The sequence below is a fragment of the Curcuma longa genome, chromosome 21, assembly GCF_044706935.1.
Source record: "Curcuma longa cultivar G26 ecotype Majalengka, Jawa Barat chromosome 21, ITB_CL_G26_1.1, whole genome shotgun sequence".
In the NCBI taxonomy this organism is placed as follows: Eukaryota; Viridiplantae; Streptophyta; class Magnoliopsida; order Zingiberales; family Zingiberaceae; genus Curcuma; species Curcuma longa.
The window spans coordinates 9,260,225-9,285,276 of record NC_133881.1 but is presented as its reverse complement, the minus strand read 5'-3'; the positions used below and the strand labels follow the sequence as shown (position 1 = coordinate 9,285,276).

The 25,052-nt window shown below is 33.8% G+C and overlaps 1 protein-coding gene across 1 annotated transcript; it reads left to right on the top strand.

The window, feature by feature from the left end:
* The first annotated feature begins 5,071 nt into the window (after window positions 1-5,071).
* On the top strand, window positions 5,072-24,230 carry LOC141815596 (DExH-box ATP-dependent RNA helicase DExH9). The gene is made up of 14 exons (XM_074703549.1): window positions 5,072-5,338; window positions 5,825-6,025; window positions 6,103-6,321; window positions 6,550-6,882; window positions 7,641-7,745; window positions 10,833-10,943; window positions 17,522-17,772; window positions 18,828-18,951; window positions 21,730-22,009; window positions 22,102-22,244; window positions 22,372-22,521; window positions 22,597-22,829; window positions 23,255-23,519; window positions 23,610-24,230. The coding sequence occupies exons 1-14, from the start codon at window positions 5,072-5,074 to the stop codon at window positions 23,886-23,888; spliced, it is 2,961 nt and encodes a 986-aa protein (XP_074559650.1). The 3' UTR covers window positions 23,889-24,230.
* Window positions 24,231-25,052: the final 822 nt, after the last annotated feature.

The window sequence follows — 25,052 nt, the reverse complement described above, 5'->3', positions numbered from 1 at the left end:
ATATGAATGTTAATGGTTGGCAAAGGTGGTAAACTAGCTAGACGCCATGCTCAACTCAGTCCATGCGAGTTTGCATGACCAACCAGAAACGAGCTAGGTTTGAGGTGGCATTTCTATCACTGTTTAGAGCTCGGCACAGTTGCATTGTACTCGACATGATCCTTGTTTAGGCCATGCTGAACATGACACAGATGCCTGTTTCGAGCTAGGTTCTCTCACTTTTTTTCATTCAAAGATCAAAATATTTTTGTCATTTGTCTTTAAATTATCAAAATGCCTGTAAAAAGTTTTAAAAAAACATTGAGCTTATTTTCCACTAACCAGTTGAGTTGAGTTAGCCAGCGCTAGCTAGCCGAGCCAAGGACAGTGTTGATCCAGATCACGTTTTATTGACCATCGTTTCACCTGGTCGAGAAGATACTAATTGAGCTGAGCCGAGCTCAGCTGTCCTGGTTGGTGTTTGGTATTCAGCATCTGGTTCGGATGAGGTTAAAGTTGTGTTAAATGTCGAGTAGGTGTGGTGGGTTTTGTTAGGCACATGCATTGGTGACAGAAAAGACAACTTATTAATGTTAGGTATGGTTAAGAAATCCATCATAAAAGTGGAATCCGTCATCCCATGAGCCTCATACGGTTGGCCTTACGATCATTTGTGAAGAGGTAAATCAAAAAATTATAATTGACCACGATGAAATTTTACAAATGAATCATATATATAGTTCCTATCATCATAACATGTAAAATAAAATATCAAAATGCATAATTATAAGTAGTGGGATCAGCTCAATGGGCACCATGTAGCTGAGCCTCATGAGCTAGCAACCCAAGACAAGACAAGGGATTCGTTTGGAGTCGATGTAACCCAATGAATCGCCTGAGCACGAAAAGGTGTGAGCTTCTCATCTCATGGCATTGGCTTAAACGAGATTGTTTTTTTTTTTTTTTTGCTTGAGAGTTTACTCAAATGGTTTGCAGCAGTTATTTACCACAAGTGTTCGATCGAGCTGCCTCTCGCGATTCAGGAAGCTGGTCACTCAGTCGATAGAAAATTCAGATTGCAAAAAATCACAAAGCCTGTAAAAGATAATCATGATAACAATAATAGTGGTGCTAGCTATCTTCTGCAATAAAGGTGGAATCCGCCACCTTAGCGGTCCCACACGGTTTGTCCCACGATCATCTGTGAAGAGGTAAATCGAGAAACTGCAATTGGTCACAACGCACGTTGCTAACTATCAGAGAATATTGTAAAGGTGATTGAGTGCAAAACATTATATATATAATTGTTCTCTTTCGTTGTGATCAATTGCAGTCTCTTGATTTATCTATTCATAGATGATCATAAGACTGACTGTGTTAGACCATTGGGATGACATAATTCACCTTTTACTGAAGTATATATAATTGCTTGAAACTAATTTGAATAAATATATATAGCTACAATGAGAAAATAAGAAACTTATATGCTTTTGCTCGTATCCAAGGATTTTATTAGAAAGATAAGGCAGCAACTTAGGCAACACAAGTGTAGGAGAGACTGAAGTGGTCAGTCACTGCTATGAGAGCTGCCACAGCAACTTCACATACAAAGCGTTTGTCTATCTTGACTTAGAAATATAATTAAGATGGTTTCTTAGTCAGGTTTGCGCTTAGTTATTTAGACTATCCTCGATCTAGAAAGGTGATGCACTCCTCACTATTTCCTAAAAGTCTCTCAATTTACATGTTTGATACCTACCTTGTCCAACTTCCTTTTGAAAATATATTGAAAAACTTATTTTTCTAAATGTCTTGATAAGTGGTATTAGACCTGATGCGGACAGTCAAGGGAGAGGACGTGATTTTCTTTCAAGGCATCGCCAGGTCATAGTTTGGGCCACGGCGGCAGGTCCTCTTGTCTCGACGGGTTCTCCCTTTCATCGCGGCCAGGAAGCCTCTCGTCTTGGCAGACTCTCCCTCTCAGCAGGGAAGCCTCTCGTCTCGACGGGCTCTCCCTCTCGTCGCGGCTAGGAAGCCTCTCGTCTCGATAGGCTCTCCCTCTCGTCACGGCTAGGAAGCCTCTCGTCTCGACAGACTTTCCCTCTCGCCGCGGCAAGGAGGCCTCTCGTCTCGGCAGGCTTTCCCTCTCGGCAGGGAAGCCTCTCGTCACGGCAGGCTCTCCCCTTTCGGCAAAGAAGACTCTCATCTCGGTAAGCTTCTCTTCTCGGCAAGGGAGACTCTCATCTCCGCTAACCTTCCCTCCCGGCGGAGAAGGGCATCCAGCTTGTCTCTCGGTGTCGACACCGCGCGGCTCCCCCGAAGAGTTCTGCCATGTCTTTTTCACTTCCCCAATAAGCCCGTCCACTCCGCCTTTGTCAGGCTAGACTTTAGCCTTAACTGCGACCTTTTGACACCGGTTACAAGCGTCGCCGCCATAAGAGGAATGGGCTAGTCATCGGCTCAGGCTCAGTTGCTTCTGGCGTCAGTCCTTGTTGCTCCACCGCATTAAAGGCGCCTCCAGTCGTTATACGTGGCTCCTTCCTCTAACCTCGTGGCTCTCACACATTACTATAAAAAAGATATGGGAAATCAAACTCAAGCTTCCCCTATGCGCCTCCCCTACGCACGTAGCTCAAAATAGAGGGGACAGAAGGAAGGTTTTTCGGATAATCGCGTATGGCCCATGAGGTGTACAACAGCTGATCCCATGTACGACCCCCAAAGGTTGGTTATATAAGAAGTAACTCGTCACCATGCAGGAGGTCAGTGGCTAAAGAAATCTCTCACTGCTATTCTTAATACTAGTTCTTACTTTTCCTTGTCGGAACCCTAACTTGAGCGTCGGAGTGGTTTACCGGGATCTCCTGGGGTGCAATTCTAACCTCTCTTGTGAAATGTATTTCAGGACTCTCTTGACGGTGGTCATCCGAGGCGCTCTTAGTTCAACTCGACTGTGGAATCGCTCGCGTCAGACGATTCATTGACTGGTGGCTTGACCTTCCACGGCATTTAGCCGGAACAAGAGTTCCTCGTTGGTTCAACCGTCAAAGGAGCAAGGCTAGAGGTTTAGTTTTCATTATTTCTATATTTTTTTCTTTCTTTTGTTATTTTAAAAGTACAAGAAAAAATAGAGTTCGAAGAGATGCTTTAGTTGGAACATCTAAGATCCACCACTGTACGAGATAAATAGATTTAAATTCTGGAGTCAATGATGGAATTTTAAGTTGATGTGTGACTTCGACCGTTGGATTCCATTGAAGAATCCATTTTTTTCAAAAATCAAAGGCAAACGCAAAGGTAATTAATTTATTATTAGAAATATTACATAATAAAATTGTGTGAAGGATAGGTAAATATAAAAATGAATTTGAACTTTGGACTTGATTGATCGATCTTTACGAAGATCTTTTGAGAATAGAAGATAAGCCCAGGGATGATCAAATTGAGCTAGAGTTCAAGTCGTCAAAATTTTATAAATAGAGGGTTTATACTCTGTTCAATGTTCTCAAAATCTACTTAAGTGATCCAGGAAGTTCCAATATTAGTGCAGTAGTGATCTTCTCACCATTAAGAAAATAATAGTACTCACATTTGAGACATAGTTTTAAATATAACAACTTTGAGATTGTGAATTAAATAAAATATTGATGTATAATTATTCTTATTTATATTTTTATATTTATAATTATTTTTGTTGTATACTAACTTATAGATAAGATATTAAGTAAAATAAAGCATATGCTATTAAATCTTGACACAAGATTTAGAAGTGAATTTTGTTGGCACATGAAAAAAAACATCGATTGTGAGACTTCTTAGTAAGCAACTTAGTTGTGAGTAGTCAAATATTTATATAAAGATTTAATTTTAGAATTATTTTGAATCGAAGATATAATTGATAAATAATTAGTGGCCATATGTTGACTTAGGTTAAAATATATAAAATTTAGTTTAATCTTAATTTTTGATAATATAAATATATAAAAAAATTAAACAAAAATTCTATATCTAAAAAATATATCGCCAACAAAATATAAATTTTAAAATATTTAAATAGATATTAAATTTAGATAGTCATGGTTTTGTGAACGCGTGATGTCACATTGTTACTCTTTTTTTTTTTAATTTTTTATTTTAAGATACGTCAAAAGAAAATCTTTTAGTTAAAAAAAGGACAAATACAACAAAGTGGATGAAGATAGTGGATTAGGAATCTATTGAGTATTAGATTAAAATCAAATTAAATTGAATCAAATTAATTAAAATTAAATTAATTAAAATTAAATTGAATGGAATTAAAATCAAATTAAATTGAATCAAATTAATTAAAATTAAATTAAATCGAATCGAATTAATTGAAATTAAATCGAACTGAATTAAATTTTTATAAACTAATCAAACAAATCAAATTTTTAAATAAAAATTAAATAAATTGAACTGATAAAATTTTAATTAATGCAATTGAAAATTGAAGTAGCTAAAATAATTAATTTTTTAAAGTATTATAAGAAATTATACGGATTAGTTAGAGATTTATATTTTCATTTAATTAAGAATTTATTAATTATTTTTTATTTTAATTAATTTGATTTATTTGATTTAATCGAATAAAAAATTTTAAAATCGAATCTGAATCGAATTAATTATTTTTTTTTAAAAATTAAAATTTTAAAATAATCAAATTAAAATTTTAAATTTAATCGATTAGATTGATTTATTTGATTTAATTAAACTTTTATTATGCGTAGATTTAAGGAATTGTTCGTCCATTATATATATATATATATATATTAATTTTTTTAAAACAATTATTTTAAATATTCTATTTATGACAATAAAGAATAAAACTATTTAGACTTTTCTATGGTCAAGAGATCTTTTTAATTAGAGGATAATACATATTTTAATGTATCGAGATTAATTGTAATTATTTTGTTTTGAAGAAGGAGATTTCGTAACTAAAATTAAGAAAAAAAATACAATTTTAAATATAAAATATAGATAAATCCTACTTAGGTTTTAGTAAATTCGTATCCACTCAGCATTTTAGGGTTTAGGTTTCCTCCGGCTCCCACTCCTCCCCGCCATGGCCATGACTTCGTTGAAGAGAAGAGGTACAGACGCGAATCCGGACACCTTACCGCCCTCTAAAATTCCGAGAGAGGCGTCGTCCATCCACTCCGACGAGTGCGCAGCTTGTCTCCACGACGTATCCTATCCTGACGGTTACGTTTCTCTGCCGCGCCCGCTTCGCCCCGCTGATGACAAGCGGAAGCCTCCAGCTCGGGAGTTCCCCTTCGAACTTGACCCCTTCCAATGCGAAGCTATCAAGTGCCTTGATGCTGGTCAATCCGTAATGGTATAACTGCTACTCAGATTTTGCCCCTCCATAATATGTTTTTAAATTAATTTATTTTCCCCTTTCCTAAATCTAAGTGAGTGCGGTTTCTCAATTTTATAAACTTTATAATAATCATGTTTTGCCTTTGGCATGTGGGTATGTGCCACAACTTTCTCACCGATGAATTCAATTCATACAAGTGTCTGAGTCTCGTTTTACTTGCTCAATATCAGTTGCGTGTTCTTCTGTGCAGGGCGCTTTCCCCATTTTTTTAAAAAACTTTCCTATTTATACGATCAACATTCTTTCTTGTAGATAATAATTTTTTTGTTATCTGTAGTTTAATATTGTGCAATCCTCTTTCATTTGTGGTTTTTCATTATCACTGGACTATATTAGTGTATCTTTTGCTAAACTTAATGATCAATTTTTTGATTTATTGTGGTTTGAACTATTTCTTTTCTTTGATGGAGATGCAATTTGCTCATTGTCATGGTCTTTTAGGTTTCAGCACATACATCAGCAGGGAAGACTGTTGTTGCATTGTATGCAATTGCTATGTCTTTGCGAGATCAACAACGTGTCATCTATACCTCACCTATCAAGGCTCTCAGCAACCAGAAGTACAGAGAATTTAAGGAAGAATTTTCTGACGTTGGTCTTATGACTGGGGATGTCACCATTGAACCTAATGCTTCTTGCTTGGTAGATATATGAGATCACAATATCTTTAGTTTTTTGTCATCAGTAATATATCCTTGATTGCTTTTGTTCAATTCTAGGTCATGACTACAGAGATTTGGCGTAGTATGCAGTACAAAGGATCAGAAGTTATGAGGGAGGTGGCTTGGATTATTTTTGATGAAGTCCATTATATGCGCGATAGGGAGAGAGGTGTTGTTTGGGAAGAAAGCATAGTCATGGCTCCTAGGAACTCAAGATTTGTGTTCCTGTCAGCTACAGTTCCTAATGCTAAAGAGTTTGCTGATTGGGTTGCTAAGGTTATTTCTCTTTTTTTTTTTTTCATTCTGCTTATTTCTATTTATTTACTTGAAGTCTATGAAGTTAGAATTATGAATTGTTGCGATTAGCGATTATGTAAAATTATTTTGCTTTCTTTCATGAAAACTGTTAACAGAATTTTCCAAGCATTGACTATTTGTACAGAATTTACTTGACAAATCTTTTGCTGGCTCATATACATGCTAGATGACTTTTTTTTGTTTCAGGTTCATCAACAACCTTGTCATATTGTCTATACAGATTATCGACCTACTCCACTTCAGCACTATATTTTTCCTTCTGGAGGCAGTGGACTATACTTGGTAGTGGATGACAAGGGAAAGTTTAGAGAGGACAGTTTTCAAAAAGCTTTAAGTGTTCTGGTTCCAGATGAAGGATCCAAACGGAATAATATAAAATGGCAGAAGGAATTACTAGCTGGAAAACCTCGTGAAGATAGTGATATCTTCAAGATGGTTAAGATGATAATCCAGCGACAGTATGATCCTGTAATACTTTTCAGCTTTAGCAAAAGGGAGTGTGAGTTTCTTGCGATGCAGGTAGCCAGCTGTATTTTCTATGAGTTTGTGACTATACATGTATTAGCTTGTTTGCTATTGTCAATATCTTTGCTAGCAGTAGAATCTTACTGTGCACCAACTAATAATATTTGATTATCTCAGTTATTCACAAGCCCTTTAATATATTGAACTTTGGATGATGTTCATTTGACTTTATGGTTTTCTTGTGTCTTATCATCTAATTTGATTTCACTATGAATCAAAAGGAGACTTTAACACTTATTCTTAAATTACTACTTGCTTATACATAGACAAAGACATCTCTATGATTTATGCAACAAATTTCTTTGGAATGTTTATTTCACTGCTTCAAGGGTAGTCCGGTGCATGAAGTTTCCGCCAATGTGGGATTTCGAGGGATGATTTATTGTATGCAACCTTACCTTGCTTTGCAAGAGGCTGTTTCCGAGATTGAACCTTTGACCTCTAGGTCACACATCAATAATTTTACCGTTGCGCCAAGGCTCCCGTTCTATTGAATCAAAATTATTTTCTATGCCTTAATAGTTCTGGTTAACATTATTTAAGCATATTATCATTTTCTTGTTGTCTTATTAAGCCATGTTTGTCCCAACCACTTTTGATTTGCGACTTGGAACTTATCATGCTATCAAACTCATGCAAGGCTATTTCACTAGAGAATATTCAAATTAATTAAATCATTTTATTAGTTTGTAATAGATGGAAGTGCACATCTTATTTATTGTAAGAAAAACTTCTCTCTTATTTTAATACAGATGGCAAAATTGGACTTGAATGAAGAAGATGAAAAAGTTAACCTTGAAACAATATTTTGGAGTGCTATGGATATACTCTCTGATGATGACAAGAAGTTGCCTCAGGTGAGATTTAATATCATAGAATGATGACTGCTTTAGTTTAGTGTTGATGTACTCTTGACCTACATTGTTCTCCTCTTTTTCACTTTTCTTAGATAATTTTTAATAAGATCTCAAAAATGCTTTTTTGATAGTGTAAGTGACATGTTTCCTTTATATTCTCATTTTTATATGCATTTATGTCACCTATTAACAAATTATCTCTGAGATGGATGTACAAGGTTTCTAAACAATATGGGTAAAAAATCTTGCATATAGTTCCAACTTTTAAAAAATTTTCCATAAATTTTATAAATTTAAAATATACAAAATTTTTAACTTACATATTTGCATGCTATTTTTTTTATTAATTCTTATTTATCACATCATCATCCTAGTAAGATAAAACAAGACAGTTCGATGCACGAAGCTCCTGTTAATGCGGGGTTTCGGGGAATGGTCTATTGTACGTAGCCTTACCCTGCTTTGCAAGAGGCTATTTTCGAGACTCAAGCCTGTAACTTTTAGGTCACATGGTAACAACTTTATCGTTGCACCAATGCATCATCATCCTAGTTAGATTAAAATTTAATTATTTATTTTTTTAAAACCAAATATTGCTTTATTTATATCTCTTTTTCTTCCTCACTTATCAGCCCTTCCCTCGGTCAGATTCTCACTCCGTTCAAACCAATTTAGTTGTTGCTCATCAGTGAGGACCTGCCTATCCTACCACTGGGTGCCTCCGCACTGCGTACTAACTGCATTGCTGCTGCACTGGGTGCCTTCGTTGCTTGCACCAGCTTGGGTCTGCACTAGATGCCTCCCTGCCTGCACCAGCCTGGGTCTGGGTGCTTCAACTCTGTGCATCATCATGACATTGGGTGTCTCTGCTCTCCGCACTATCTTGGTTTGCATAACCACCGTACTGAGTGCCACCGCATTGGCTTGCACCACTGTGCAGTCTGCGTGTATGCCAAGTAGCCTCTCAAAGTGGGACATAAACTCATCCACAAGTTCCTTAAGGCTCATTGTTTGCTCATTGAACATCTTTGTGATAGTTAGCAACATATTCCGCTTGTTCCACTTCACCAAGTCGTGGAAGAATCTAGTGCAATAGTCACTTTGTTTCAGGTTTGTCCATTTTGTTTTTTGTTGGTAGAACGACCGCTTTGCCTCCGTTAGTCTGTTGGTCGTCACTCTTAGGAGCTCATAGTTCTACGGTGCATCCCTCAGCTAGTATTTGTTGTTGTACCAATTCCAGATCCTCCACTGCCCTCTTCGTCTTTTGTGATATATGCTGAAATTTCTACTTGTTGAGTGCCCGTATGAGTTGTTTCAATCTGGACAACTTTTGTTTGAGGCAAAACTATGCTGTCTCATTCACTGGATCACCCCACGACGTGTCAATCAACTCGTGGAAGCTCTCATATAATGTCCACATGTTGTGGAACTTGAATGACTGCTGCTTGGGCATCTCCGCATCGAGCAAACTGACCACACATGAATGGTTCGATAAGCAGCCCAGTGCGGTGAATTCTGCATGGCTTTGAAAGTCTTCAAGCAGTCATTGGGTATTTGTCATAGCCAGCTCGATTTGGCAACAAAACTACTCCATGCTTCATCGAAGTGGCATTTTATTTGGAAACATAACAACTTTGATTTGGTGACGGAAGGAGGAATGACTCTAATTCAGCTAGAGATTTTAGTAAAGTCTTCTTCCCTCTCCTCTTCCTAATTTTTTTCCTTTACATCTTCTTCTTCTCTTCCTCTGACGCCCATATTCTTCCTTCTCTCCTGTCCCTTTCTCCTTCAACACACCTCCGACATTGATACAATACCGTGTCAAACCCGTCGAAGATTAAAATCTTGGTTTGGCTCAAAATTTCAAACTCTACTATAGATCTATCTTAACATTCTTAGGTAATAGGACAAATAAATAAGGTTCTTAGAGTTTCTTCTTGTATTTTTCACAGGTTCATCCCAACATAATTTGACGTGAAGAAATTATTTTAGTAGATAAAACACGTGAAGGAGTAAATGCTATATTTGAATTTTATCGGAAAATGTTAGAAGTGAAATATTTTAGTCTTAGTAGAGTAAAAATAAAATATATAGAATTTAAATTTAGTAATATTAAATGTAATTAGACAATTGTTAAGATAGGAGATGACAGGTTGCCTATAACTAAGAGCTTTAAGTATTTAAGATCACTTTTCCAAAAGGATGGAGTGATTGAGAGATGTTTTACATATGAGACAAGCAGGATGGTTGAAATGGAGAAAAGCGTCAGATGTTCTTTGTGATTGTAAAATACCTCTAAAATTTAAAAGAAAATTCTACAAAATGACAGTTAGACGTGCTATGTTATATGAAGTTGAATATTGGACTATGACTCAAGCATGAATATAAGTTGAGAGTTGTTGAGATGAAAATGTTAAGATGAATGTGCGGACATACGAGATGGACAAGTTAAGAAATAAGAACATTAGAGAGAGTCGAGATTGTACCTATTGAGAACTCCGGGAGGCACATTTAAGATGGTACGAATATATATTTAGACGACTAATAAATGTTCTAGTTAGATGATGTGAAATTATGATAAATATGCAAATCAAATGAGGAAGAAAATAAAAAACTTTGATTAAAAATAATAAAATAAAATAAAATTTATTTAAATATAGAATGGTGAGATAGTAGGGGATACAGTCCAATAATGTAGAAGGATCCATATAGCTGACCTCACCTAATTGGATAAAGTTTGATTGTTGGTCTTGTTATTGTAACCATCACCAATATATTAGTCCAAATATTCATTCTACTTCATGTCAAAGTAGATTATGATCAAAATATTTCATGACCTATGAAGAACCTCACTGAGTTTGTCCGGCATTTGTTGAAATATTTAACTACAATATTCTAGATGCTTTTCTTCCTATTTTTCCCAAAGGTATATTTATATTTGTTATTTAAAGTAATTCGTGAGTGAATTAGTAATTTTATTACATTGCCAAAAATAATTTGGACTTGCTGCTTGCTGCCCTTGTTGTGGATGTAGATAGTTTCTTGGTAGCCGTTTGCTGAATTTTTTCTGTATATATTTTTTAACAGGTGACAAACATGCTACCTTTGCTAAAACGCGGAATTGGTGTACACCATTCTGGTCTACTTCCCATTCTCAAAGAAGTAATTGAAATACTTTTTCAGGAGGGGCTCATCAAGGTTTGTTGAAGTGCATTCATATTTTGGATAATTGCTTTTTCTGATATGTTTTATCTCATATTCATTAATTGGTTTAACATTGTTTAATTACTTGATGGTTTGGCTTTTTTCTTTCTTTCTGTGAGATAAGTTACTGAGTACTCAAACTGTTATTCTTCATGCCTACAATGGATGTTTTCCTCATACTATGTGTAACTTCAACCATTAATGATGGATGTTTTGTTTTAATGTTGACAATGCACTTGTATTGCCTGTATAAAAATTCAATTAAGATAACCAATTGGTAAAATCATAGGAATTACCTTCTGCTACTTACTTGCTAACTTTTTCTTTAATGACCTTGTCTATACACTAGGCATAAAGATTATTTTGACATGCCCAAAGACCAAAAATATTTCTTGTCTATCCCAATTTAGTAATTGGTACTATGTTTTGAAACACATAATGATGGGATGAGTAACAGTGATCTGATATTTGCCAATAGCTGATGTGCTCACTGAAATCATTTAGAAAATTTTCAAAATAGGGGAAATCATAAGAAATCCATTTGAAATTGACTCAAAACAGGTTTATCTCAGCTGAAAAATTAGATGAATCAGTCAGTTATTCTCAAAGTTCAGATCAAGGTATAAAGTACCAAGTTGTGCTGCTTGACATGGCTGGAAAATTTTGTTCTGATATGATGTTGGCACATGAAACTTGTTGGCATAGGGGCCACCCATACTACATAGTCATTCCTATGGTCAGCACGAGATAAAACACGAGTCAATCAATTCCTTATGTTGATCACACAAAGAGGTATTGATTATAAGTAGAGGGATTAAGAGAGAATATTAGGCATCAACTATGATCAGCAAGCGAAAGTGTGGAAGCTTTTGGCATCAAAGCAGCAGAGAATCAAATGGCTAAGGTGATGCACTGAAAAATGGGTAAGGAGGTAAGAAGGGTTGGTTCAGGGTGGGTGGATTGGTTAGAAGTGACAATCAGAGGTGGGAGCAATTGTGGAGGTGGGAATGACACACCCAGGTTGGGATCATGAGATTTTACAATTTTGAAATGTTGTAAACGAATTAGGATGATTGTAACTAATTTTTTCTATCAATATTTATATAACAATAATATATATTATAACATATATATGATATCAATTATATGTATTATAACATAATATATAATATTAGTTATATATAATAACATATATATTATATTAGTTTATATATATATATATTAGTGTATATATGTATAAATAATGGTTATATTAAATGGTATAGTGTTGATGTATATTATATTAGTTATATAAATAATAATTATATAATAAAATTATTTAATTATTATATTTTTGTAACAGTTAATTATTTGATATATAATTAATATTTATATATTATTTGTATTAATTAATTATATATTATTTGTATTAATTAATTAATAATTAGATAATTTTGAGTATTAATTAATATTTATTGTATTTAATTTACTTGATATAGATAGAGAAATAGTTGTATTATTGTATTTATTTGTTGTAAATGAATTTATGATTTTTTTAAAATTTTAACTTTTTAATATGCATAGATAGACAAATAACATCAAAATAACAATCTTATGATCAAACTTGAAAACACACACTTAGTAGATTTTACACTGTGATACTTGGCTCATTTGCTTCAAGCAACATCTTGTTGGTGGATACTTAGATATTTCCAACCATATAAAAGTCCCTCAAGAAATCTGTAATGTCAAAAAGGTGGCTAAAAAGGAGGAAGATGATGCTAAAAAAATGTGTTACAAACAATGTAAAAATTTTGATATACAAGCCTTTAAGGAACCTGACTATGATGAAGGCAATGATATCCCAAATGAGTATGAATTTCTAATTGGTCTTCGTGCCTCTCAAATTGAATATGAGTATTAGCAACAAAGGCAATATGGTGGTGACATAGCTGGTGCTAGTGGAAGTGGTGCAATCGTTAGATCAATATTGGGGGAGGAGTTCATGTTATCTCATTATGAGGTGGTATCGGTTGTTTCTTTCCTTCCATGGGATGCAAGTTTGCAATTGATATTGTTGAGGTGGTATCGGTTGTTTCTTTAAGGAACCTGACTATGCAATGATATCCCAAATGAGTATGAATTACTAATTGGTCTTTGTGCCTCTCGAATTCAATATGAGTATTAGCAACAAAGGCAATGTGGTGGTGACATAGCTGGTGCTAGTGGAAGTGGTGCAATCGTTAAGCTATCTCATTATGCAAATGCAAGTTTGCATACTAGACTAGGAAACATACTAGACTAGGATTGAAGATGCTTACACAAGGGAGAAGAAGAAATTGATTGACCAATGTATTATCAATTTTTTTTTGGTTTAATTGAATTCCTCCTAATGCAATAAACAATATGTACTACTATAGTACAAAAGTATACTCCTAGTATCTAACCTTCAGTTGCGTATAAAGTTATCGATTTATACCTAGACGAATAAGTGGAGCAGATCAAGACATGAATCCTATCGTGTAAGAAACAATGGGGACTATATAGGGATATATTGATGTGTAATAGTTGGACAGGACCTCGTGGATAAGCATTATTAACTTTCTACTATAGTGTAATAAAAAATATGATATTTTACATATTTGGTGATGTAATCGTAGAATATTATGAAACATTTTACATATATTGCCAATGAATAGTGTAGTTTGAAAGATATGTAGAACACAGTGCAAGTGGTTACAAACAATAGTGTCAACTTCAAGAGGGTTGAAGAATTATTGGAGCAATAACTTTTAATATTAGTTTGGACACCATGTGCAATAGGTTGCATCAATTTGATGATGACATTTGTAAATTCGATATAGTGAAGAAAGTTGTGAGTAGGCAATCATTGACAAAATTTATTTATAATGAGAAATTTTATTGACGGGGAGATTATATAACCGAGAGCAATTAGGGATTTGAAATCTCGTATTGTGCCAAGTGAAACAGTTGAAATGTATCGTTCTAGTAAATTATCGAAACTCGATACTAAAGTTCAAAATCTCGAGCTGTGCCGAAGTTTCGGTCTTTGACTAGAAGTATATGTTTTGGTTTCATGCCGATATTTCAATACATGGTGTAAGTAATGCATTGGAGTTCAAGAAGGAAGGAGGTGAAGCATAGGAAGAAGACATTATATGTGCCAAGTAAAACAATTAAAACATGTCATTCTGGTAAATTACCGAAACACGATACCATTCAATACAAACAATGTTTCCTTTCTTTGCTTAATCTCCTTTCTCCTTTAACTTTCAATTTGTCACTGACACCATACATTGGAGCGTCGATACAATACTAGAACAGTATCTTTCTGGTCAAAGACCAAAACTACGACACGACTTAAGATTTTTAACTTTGATATCAAGTGATATTGAGTTTCGATGATTTACTTGAATGATATGTTTTGATTGTTTCACTTGACACGATACTAGATTTCAAACCATGCTCGATATCACTTGACATAGACAATGTCTTCTTTTTATATTTCATCACTTTCTTTCTTCAACCTTCAATTCGTCACCGACACCATTTATCAATACGCCGGCATGATATCGAATCATTCTGGTTAAAGATCGAAACTTCAGCATCACTCAAGATTTTGAACTATATTGCAATGTTAAAGTCATTGTTATTGTCCTAAAACCATGTTTACTTTTGAAAATAAGAAGCCTCTAAGTGCTCTAGCAAAAAGATTGTTATATTTGTTAGATATTTTAGGACTACATTAGATGCTTATGGTAGTAGAGTCCGCATACGTGGTTTTGCGCAATATTAAAGCATGGATAAGAAGTTGCAAATGACCAATCCCTTCTAGCTAATTTACAAAAGAAGAAATCAAAAGGCACCTACCATCACTATCCAAATATCAACATTATGTTAATATAACCATTGTAAGATGGGATGAGTAAATGGGGAAAAGTTGTTTATTTGACAACTATACAATTTTTTAATAATAATATTAATTGCTGATAATAATATATGATTAGTTTAGGTTATTATCTCAATTTACCAATATAGTTTAACCACAAATGATGATTTCTTAGTGGTCCTTAGAAGTGTAATATTAAGAGTACAATGAAATAAAGAATTAACGACCGAGGCTATTAATAAAAATCAATTATTTAGAGAGGCTATTAATAGAGAAACTGATTTTTATTTAAATAAAAAATAAAAGACTATAGAGTGAGCACTCATTTATCAAAAACTTGTCATATATATATATATGTATATAATTTAGACAATATATCAATAAGCTAAAGCTATTATCCTCACACTACACAACAGGAAATCTACTTTCATCTACATTCTTAAGCCAAATTTAAATAACACTTAAATATTCTCCAAATACAAAAGTTACATTAGATTTCATCAATAATCTTAGGTTGAAACATTCATGTAAATGTAATATAGGCAATGCCCATGATCATCAAAATGTCAAATTTGTGGCAATTTGGATTCATTAAATACCTTGAGATAGTGAATTTAGAGATCAATGTTGGTAGCATTCTAGATGCAATATCTTAGGCGGCTTCAAATAGAAGTGATAGAAGAGTCGGTCCTACAAAGAAATTAAGTCATCTCTATAATAAATCTTAAGTAATTTAGAGTTTAGACTTGAACTTTCTCAAATTTATCATATGCAATAATAAGTATTAAATTTACACCTAATAGTTGTTGCAGAAGATTTAACAAGCACCAAGAGTTTTTATCAGGTAGCGTCGAAACATGAACTCAATAGGTCCTGAAACATAAACTCAAAGTCAATGTCTATTGCAATCAAATGTAAATGGAAGTGTTTTTTTTAATTAATACACATATTTGAAAGTAAAAATAAGTATTGAAACTATATCACATAACATGATATAGTAGCAAAGTTGCATCATTCTAGTCATAGATTAAAACTCCAACATGGCTAACTTTAAAGCTTGATTCCAATGTTGTTCATATTTTAACAATTCAAGATTGAGCAAAGGCTTTTACTAATAAATCTATATTAAAAATCATTACATTTTAATCTTTTGGTTTATCAAAGCATCATCATTTTTAGAACTTATGGGCAACTTGGAAGGGAGGTGAACCACACCATAATTTAATACAAACATTCCTTGTGGAATGGGGAACCTCAAGCATGAGGAAGTAATTTATTTTATATATATATATATATATATATATATATATATATATAAAGTGGAGTTGTGTAGTTTGGACTCGCAACAAAGCTGCTATGGGCAGTGCCACACTATGAGAGTGTGACAAGATGCAAAATTGCAAGAGTGAAATTGGCTAGAAAACTAGTTAACAACCAATCATGAACATACTTTGGCATTGTCAATGTGTAATAGTAGCATATGTATGATAATAAATAGATTTAGATGGATCTGTACTATATAGGTATATAAAGTGGTCTTTTCCCCCCTAAGATTTTGAGCTTTTAGGATAAATGGTTAGTCAGTCAATTTTAATATGATAAAAAAGTATAGTCCGGTGCATGAAGCTCCCGCTAATGCGGGTCTTGGGGAAGGGTCTATTGTACGCAGTCTTAATCTGTATTGCAAGATGTTGTTTCTGCGATTCAAACCCGTGACCTTCAGGTCATACGGTAGTAATTTTAACATTGCGCTAAAGCTTCCCTTCTAATTTTAATATGATACATGGAGGAAATAATATTTCATCAAATCATGTGCTGTGTTTGAGCCAATCAAGAGAAATATACCCACCCACACATGAAGAGGGAGTATAAATAATATATATGTAAATTGGTCTATTTTCTAGCAACGTGAGTTTTTTTAAAAGTAAGTGATTTTTCAATAAGTCTTGACATATTATACATGTATAAAAATTGATATACATGATTATATTAGATATTAATATTATATTTAATATTCATTAACTATTTTAAATGTATGAAATAGATATTCAAGTTAATGATATTAATTTTTTTAATTTACTGTTAAAATAACAGATAAATATATTCAATTTATTTATCTTATTTTAGTTCAATAATTGTTTATAGTAACTAGTAGATGATAATAGTTGTGTCATTAAAGGACTTGATAGATAATAGAATATCAATAATATGTTGGGTATAAATATTGAAAAATGTTTTATTAAAGAAATTATAAAATGCTATCATGTAACACAGACTATTTGAAATTTAATGATCTATTTTTTCACTTTATTTTCTTATATTTAATTTAGTTTAAAATTATTCTTTTGTCTTATACCAGTCCAGCAATCCCAATATAATTGAGATTAGATTTGGACCATCGTTGGAACACTAAAATTTTTCCTAAACCCATCGCAGTATAAGTCCTAGTAGTCTAGGATCCGGTTTCCCTACTCTTGCCGTCCTGTGATTCATTAGGTTTTGTCACTATGCACTGGTTTACCATTAAAAGCACATGGGTTTGCATAGCCTTGTTTCATTTAAGATTATTTTACTTAATGGTTATCACATTCATTCTTTTGTTCAGGTGTTTTATTTTTTTTTTCTGGTTATTTGGAGCAACTTTTATTTTCCTCTTTCTGAGCTTTTGAACTTTCTCCTTTAGTGTTTGTTTGCAACAGAAACCTTCAGCATAGGTTTGAACATGCCTGCAAAGACAGTAGTTTTTACAAATGTACGCAAATATGATGGTGATAAGTTTCGATGGATTTCCAGTGGTGAGTATATTCAAATGAGTGGGCGTGCTGGCCGTCGTGGTATAGATCAGCGAGGCATCTGTATTTTAATGGTGGACGAGAAGATGGAACCTTCTACTGCTAAATTAATGCTTAAAGGGAGTGCTGATAGTTTGAATAGGTGCAAGATATTCTTTCATGTTTTGTGATTTAATTTTTATTCAATTTGATCACATGGAACTTTTCTTTGTTCTAGCTAAATATTCAACATTTTTTTTTTTGAAGATTATTCCACAATTTTATAATATGGCTCGAATATCAAATTTTCCAGACCATTGAACTTGGTCCTCATCCGCCATTTAGAACATTGCTTTTTACAATTCATGTGTTCTAGCTATTTGGAATTAATTGAATGGATATCTTGCTGTTGGACTCTACACAAGGCTAGATTGTTGGTAATGACAACCTAACCTTGAACAAATATGGTTTTGAATTCATGTAAGATTCATGTTCATGTGGATTGCCAAGATAGGCTTAAGTTTGACATAGTGTTTTTAGCTGCAGCAATGAGGGAACAGTTGTTGGAAAGCTATTCTGTTTTTGCTAAGATTTTTTGATTTTTATGGTTTTTGGTAAAGTTGTGATAGAAGTGCCATATGCCATAGACATGGTAGAACATAATTTAGAAATTGTGATTGAGGTTCTTCTCCAACCATCCTATACCTCTTCTTTCATTTCAATTGCTTTTCAGCTCGTATTATGGCAATTGCTGCACCTAAACAATGCCTTATCCTCTATAACCCTCTTCCATTGCTCCAGTTTCATTCTTGTTTTGGGGATTAAATTTCATTGTTTTCTCCATCCTTATTGTAAGATCTCGTTTGGTTTCTTGGATTCACTCTTCTAATATAATACATCATTTCCCTTTTCCCTTATTCAAATTTTGATTCTCATCTAGATGCCCAAATATAGCGCATGAACCTGTATTTGATTATCAAGATTTTATGTCATTATGAGGCATAACTTCAGCTTGAACCCATGTTAGTACTATGTCTAATTGTCAGTAAAATCATTTCTAAAGTTTATCCAGGATTATATTGGGTTTCATTGCATTTTGTTTTTTTGGCATGGTTACAGCTTGAAGGATTTCTGAACATTTGTTTGAGCATGTTCTTTTTGTTCTATACCATTGTATGAGAGACTCTAGGCTGCTTTTAATGCAACTCTTATTCACAGTGCCTTCCACGTAAGCTATAACATGCTGCTGAATCAAATGAGATGTGAAGATGGTGATCCAGAAAAACTTCTTCGGAATTCATTTTATCAATTTCAATCAGATGGAGCTCTTCCTAGTCTAGAGGTAAGTTGATGCCAACTAAATCTTAGTTTCTTTATTATTATTATTTTTATCTATTATGGTTCTTAGCAGACCTCACTTAGTGGGATAAGATTTGATTGTCGTTGTATCTATTATGGTTCTTACTGACTGAAGAAAGTTAGAACTATGGCTTAAAATCTTGTGCCATACCGGGGTGGTATAGATGAAACATTTCGTTTCGCTTGCCAATTGGCACCGGCATGCTTAGAGGCCCTATGGTTGTTGTGGAGGCGTTGCAGCCCTGTGGCCGCTGCGGAGGTATCGTGCGAGCCTCACGGACGTTGCGCTACCATCGCGGACGCATCGCTCGAGCCTCGAGGTCGTTGGTGGCATGGAATAGGAAGGGTTGAGGACAAAGGCGGTAATTTAGCTTTTAATTAAATAACTTTAGGTTAATAATTTCAATCAATTCCTAACTATAAAGATAATTTAAATAGACTTAATTAAATCCTAATAAAACTATCCTATTAACTTAATATATATCTCTTGCATATTTAATACTACACACTGAAGTTCTCATGTAGATGTAGTCCTTGCCAAGACATTGCAGTCGGACATATAACTGTTTTTTTTGTGGAATAATTGGGAATAATTGAGAATTAGCACAATAGTTTGATGGATCCATATATGACATTTGCATATGTTTTAACATTGGTTGACAACCTAATTGTTATAGGCAAATTCACTAGTAGCAAGCAAAATTTTAATTTTTTGATTTTCACCCATTAGACACTTGAGCAAATTTCCATAATCGATAACTTTTATCTACCCATAAATGCCATAAGAATTTTTTAAAAGCGATGTTTTATATTCTTATTCAAAACTATGGATGTTGACAACCCATGCAGTCTACCTTCCTAAAGAATAACTTGACCTACCCCATTTTACTACTAATTTACTTATTTTTTGTTAGTCATGTTGATACACACATGGTATAAGGGAACTATGGTCTTATATGCTAAATATCAGTAAACACTTATGTAAATTTCTGCGATTGACGACTTCTATCTACCCATAACTTTGACAGGAATTTATTAAAAGTGATGTTTTATATTCTTATTCAAAACTATGGATGTTGACAACCCATGCATTCTAACATCCCTTAAGAATAATGTGGCCTACCTGATTTTACTACTAGTTTACTTATTTTTTACTAGTCATGTTGATATACAGCTACACAGGATAAGTGAACTATGATCTTATATACTAAATATCAGTAAACACTAAAGGCAAAGACAACATTTTTAATCAAGTAGACAAATAAGAGAGTAGAAAAAAAAACAGCCCAATACACGAAGCTCCTATCAATGCGAGGTCTTGAAGAAGGGTTGGATCACTTTGCGTCTATTGTACGCAGTCTTATCTTGTATTGCAAGAGGTTGATTCCATAACTCGAACCATCTTCAGGTCATATGACATCAACTTTACCGTTACGTCAAAACTCTCCTTCTAGACAAATAAGAGAGTACCAAACCAAAAGAGAGTAAAAATGACATAATTTTGAATAAAACAATATTCTGTTTTTCATTGTATTTTACTTTAGATAGTCCTGAATAATATTTTATTTTATTTCTACAACACTCTTTCCAATACACCTAGTAACTAGTCTATTTAATGAGTCTTTATGAGCTGGGTTATTACAAAAAGCCTAGGAGAGAGGCCTTTATCCTATGGTTCTACTGTTTCAACACTTAAATTATTTTATGTTTCAGTCTTTTCCTTATCAAGTGAGGCATGCACTCTCCTTAAGTGAAAGGGTAAACAATTTTGCAAACATTGTAGTCAAAATAAGTTCTGCAAGACCTAAATGAATACGTTAATCTACACAATCAAGTAACAAGTACTTTGATTAAAGCAATGCAAACACATTTTATAGTTATTTTGCAGCCGATGGCCTATTCCTTGATCATGTGAGATAGCTCTTTATCTTGTAATTATTGTTTTGCAATCATAAAACAATGCAATTCTGTAAAAGAATGGTTTAACGATTAAAAATAATTAAGATAAGATCCAATATTTGAATTTTAAGCTCAAACAAGAACTAAATTTGATCTATGTCAATTTTCCTAAGAAAGAGCCACAAGAAAGACCAATTAAAGATTATATCAAAATTAAATTGTTTGATAATGATAAAAATTTATTAATGGTTTGATGGGTATGGTAATTATCCAATGTCAATGTTTACAAGTGGATGAGAAAGAAAAGGTTTAAGCTTTAATTTTTAATAATGATCCAAATTAGAAAATTAGAGATTATATTCCAAAATTGTTGGATAGAAACATTGTACAAATTGTCTTTTTAGACTAATTATTTATGGCTAAAATATAAAGAAAATTTGTGTTGAATTATTTAAAAACTTTCTTCTGTGAGGTTTCTATTGGTTGTTGATTTCTTGGAATAATCAGATCAACTTTTTTGTATCCAAATCTAATTTGCATGATGCTGATACATATGTTAACATGTCTAGCAGCTTAGAGACTTAGAAAAATAACCTTTCAGTTTCCATCCATGTCACTTCAGATATTTAAATATACTACCCTTTAATATATTTTTTTTATCAATTAATGTATATTTTAGTTATTGATTAATATATTTTAATATAATGCGATTGGATCAGTTGGTTTGCTGTTTGACTAGTGATATCAGACTTGGCTGAGGTTTATGCATGATCTGGTTCTAATAAGTATGATCTAATGTGTGCATTTAACATGTTATGGTTTTACTTATTCCAACGGTATTTTTTTTCTATATTTTCTGCAGAAACAATTAAAGGAATTGAAAATAGAGAGAGATTCTATGGTGATTGAAGAGGAGGAGAGTTTGAAGGATTACTACAATCTATTGGAGCAGTACCAAAGCCTAAAGAATGATGTCCGTGATATTGTATTCTCCCCAAAGTATTGCTTACCCTTTTTACAGCCTGGCAGGCTTGTGAAAATTCGACTTCTTGGTGATGATAAAATGCCGTCATTCTCAACTGAGGAACAGGTGACATGGGGAGTAATACTTAATTTTGAGAGGGTAAAAGGTTCAGCCGAAGGTAAGTGACACTGCCAAGCCATTAAGATGCTTTGGTACCCACATTTTCAGGGCTTTGCCTGTAATTTTAAATTGTTTGTATATATGTACCAGATAAAAAACCTGAAGATGCTAATTACAAACTTGACGTTCTCACGAGGTGTGCTGTGAACAAGGGAGACATGAAGAAATCAACAAGGATTATTCCTTTAAATGAACGTGGAGAAGCTGTTGTTGTGCCACTACCTCTGTCGCAGGTCACTGATACTTTTTTATTCAGTTTAATCTCAAACATTTGCTGAAGTTATCTTTTTAAATTTTTAGTATTTATGGTTATTCTTCTACTGCTGGTTTATTCCTCAAGTAGGATGCATTGTCTAACAGGTTGATAGCTTAAGCAGCATTCGCCTCTTCATCCCTAAAGATCTTTTGCCACTAGAATCTCGGGAGAATTCACTGAAAAAAGTATCGGAAGTTCTTTCAAGGTTTGCCAAAGATGGGGTGCCTCTTTTAGATCCCGAGGAAGATATGAAAGTGAGGACCATTATTTTCTCTTTTCCTATTAGTTATCTTATCTAATCTCTTCAATTAAAAGCGTATCCTATGCAGGTTCAATCTAAGTCGTATAAAAAAGCTGTTAGAAGGATTGAAGCACTGGAAAGCTTATTTGATAGGCATGAAGTAAGGAGGTCACCGCTTATTGAACAAAAGCTGAAGGTTTTACATACTAAGCAAGAGTTAACTGCCAGAATCAAGTCACTAAAAAAAGTAAAGCAGTCTTCAACCACCCTTGCCTTCAAAGATGAGCTCAAAGCAAGGAAACGAGTTCTTCGTAGGCTTGGGTAATATTCCTATTTTTTGCTCAACCTATATAGATATTCCATCGGTTCAGGTTAGATTTGTTTAGATTGATAACATACTATAGAGATCAAAACATGAAGGCTTTTATCCCAGTAATTCGGCAAATTATAAGTCTATTATGCTATGCTCCTTTAGTAAGTTCTTTATCAAGTCTTTCTAATGGTTTGAAATAAACATTGATTGAACATTGCTCAACCAGTTCAAATCTGTATTCAAGAGTTATGAGTTGTTCATTACTTTGACAGTATGTGTTACTTGTCTCACATGAAGCATTGAAGCAACAAATGCAATGGCACACTGTTAAACAATATTTCTGCTTGTAAAACTCGTGTCAATTATAGACATGACATCTGATTTATTTGTTTATTTGGGCTTATTCTGAGCTTTGCCCTTTTACTCATTGCAGTTACATTACCAGTGAGGATGTAGTAGAGTTGAAGGGCAAGGTGGCCTGTGAGATAAGCACAGCTGATGAACTGACACTTACTGAGCTAATGTTCACTGGGATCTTGAAGGATGTTAATTTGGAAGAGATGGTAGCTCTGCTTTCTTGTTTTGTTTGGCAGGAGAAACTCCAAGATGCTCCAAAGCCAAGGGAATCTCTCGATCTCCTTCACTCTCATCTACAAGAGATTGCGAAAAGGGTTGGGAACATTCAACTTGAATGCAAGGTGCCTTCCTATCTATTTTGGCTTGTTTTTTTCTGCTATCATCAGTTAATTGAAATTTGATAACTATGTATCTACGTAATCTATTTACAGATCCAAATTGATGTGGAAAAATTTGTAAATTCTTTTCGCTCTGACATTATGGAAGTTGTATATTCATGGACAAAAGGATCAAAATTTTACGAGATCATGGAACTATCTCCAGTATTTGAAGGCAGCTTAATCAGGGCAATAAGAAGGCTGGAGGAACTTCTGCAACAACTAATTGTGGCCTCAAAGTCTATTGGAGAAATTGAAATGGAATCCAAGTTCGAAGAGGCCGTGACTAAAATTAAGCGAGACATTGTTTTTGCTGCATCTCTATATTTGTAGTATGAAAAATGCTGTTGTAGTATCTACTTTCCATTTCTCACCATGGCGGGGTTCAAATTGCCAGTTTCAGTTTCCAAATTGCTTAATAGAAGACATTCCACAACTCCGGTCCTTGGTTAGGACCCCTGGATAACAGGATCGAATTTGTATTATTGTTGCTGAAAAAGTGCCGAAGCCATTTATCTGACTAAATTTATTAGAATTTTCATTTGTTTAGCAGAGAGAGCAGGCAACATTGTATTTAAGCACATTTGTCTTATTATGAACGCTTATTTATGTCGACGTAGCTTGTAACCTTACATGAATATTAATTGAGAATTGAGATGTGAAGGATGTGTTAAATTGCTTCTGTCCTTGAGTCTTGAATCAAATGTCTAACCAGCCGTGTCTTATTTAATATTTTTTGGCTTAATGTTCATATTCCATGATTTATTGAGCACTTTTCTTTGGTGGGGTGTGAGGATTTTTGTAGTTTGAGTAGGAAGGATGATCAGCAAAGCAATTGTCTACTGGATAATTTTTGAAACCTCCGTTTGTCTCCGAATCAATCAAAGTCAAACGGTGAATTAACTAAATGAAAGATTTTGATGAATAAAATATTTATATTGAGCTAAGTAGTCATTTAGATGTGACTTCAAATTGACAAGAGGTTTGAGAAGCTGATGGGAAGGAATATTCATTTGAGTAGTGATCTGCCTCTTGCTAACTAATAATAACAATTGCATGACGTATTATGAATTAATTTTCTCTAGTAGAAAAATAATTTTGGAATGTTAACTTATGGAATAATGTGTTATTTGTGCATTTTGATTTATTCTGATAGTCGGTAGAAAATATCTATGAGGTCGGATCGGTCATCTTTAGGATTAATCAGTTCGAATAATTAGATACTTAAATTTAAAAAAATTTGTAGGATGATGGAGGGTTATTTTAGTTGACTGTAGGAGGACAAAATGTGTCCATTGGAGGTCTTATATAAGTTCTTTGTGAGCTGTAAGCTTAAATAGGTTGCAGAAAATATTCTGAAACTCTTCTAATCAAGTGCTTGGTGCTCCAACAATGCTCCAATTTGGTTGTAGTCCTATTAGAAGTTCGGCAGTATGCTTCGTCAAAAGTATATTTAATTGACACTTGACAATTAAGAAATTCAACAGGTGCAAACAA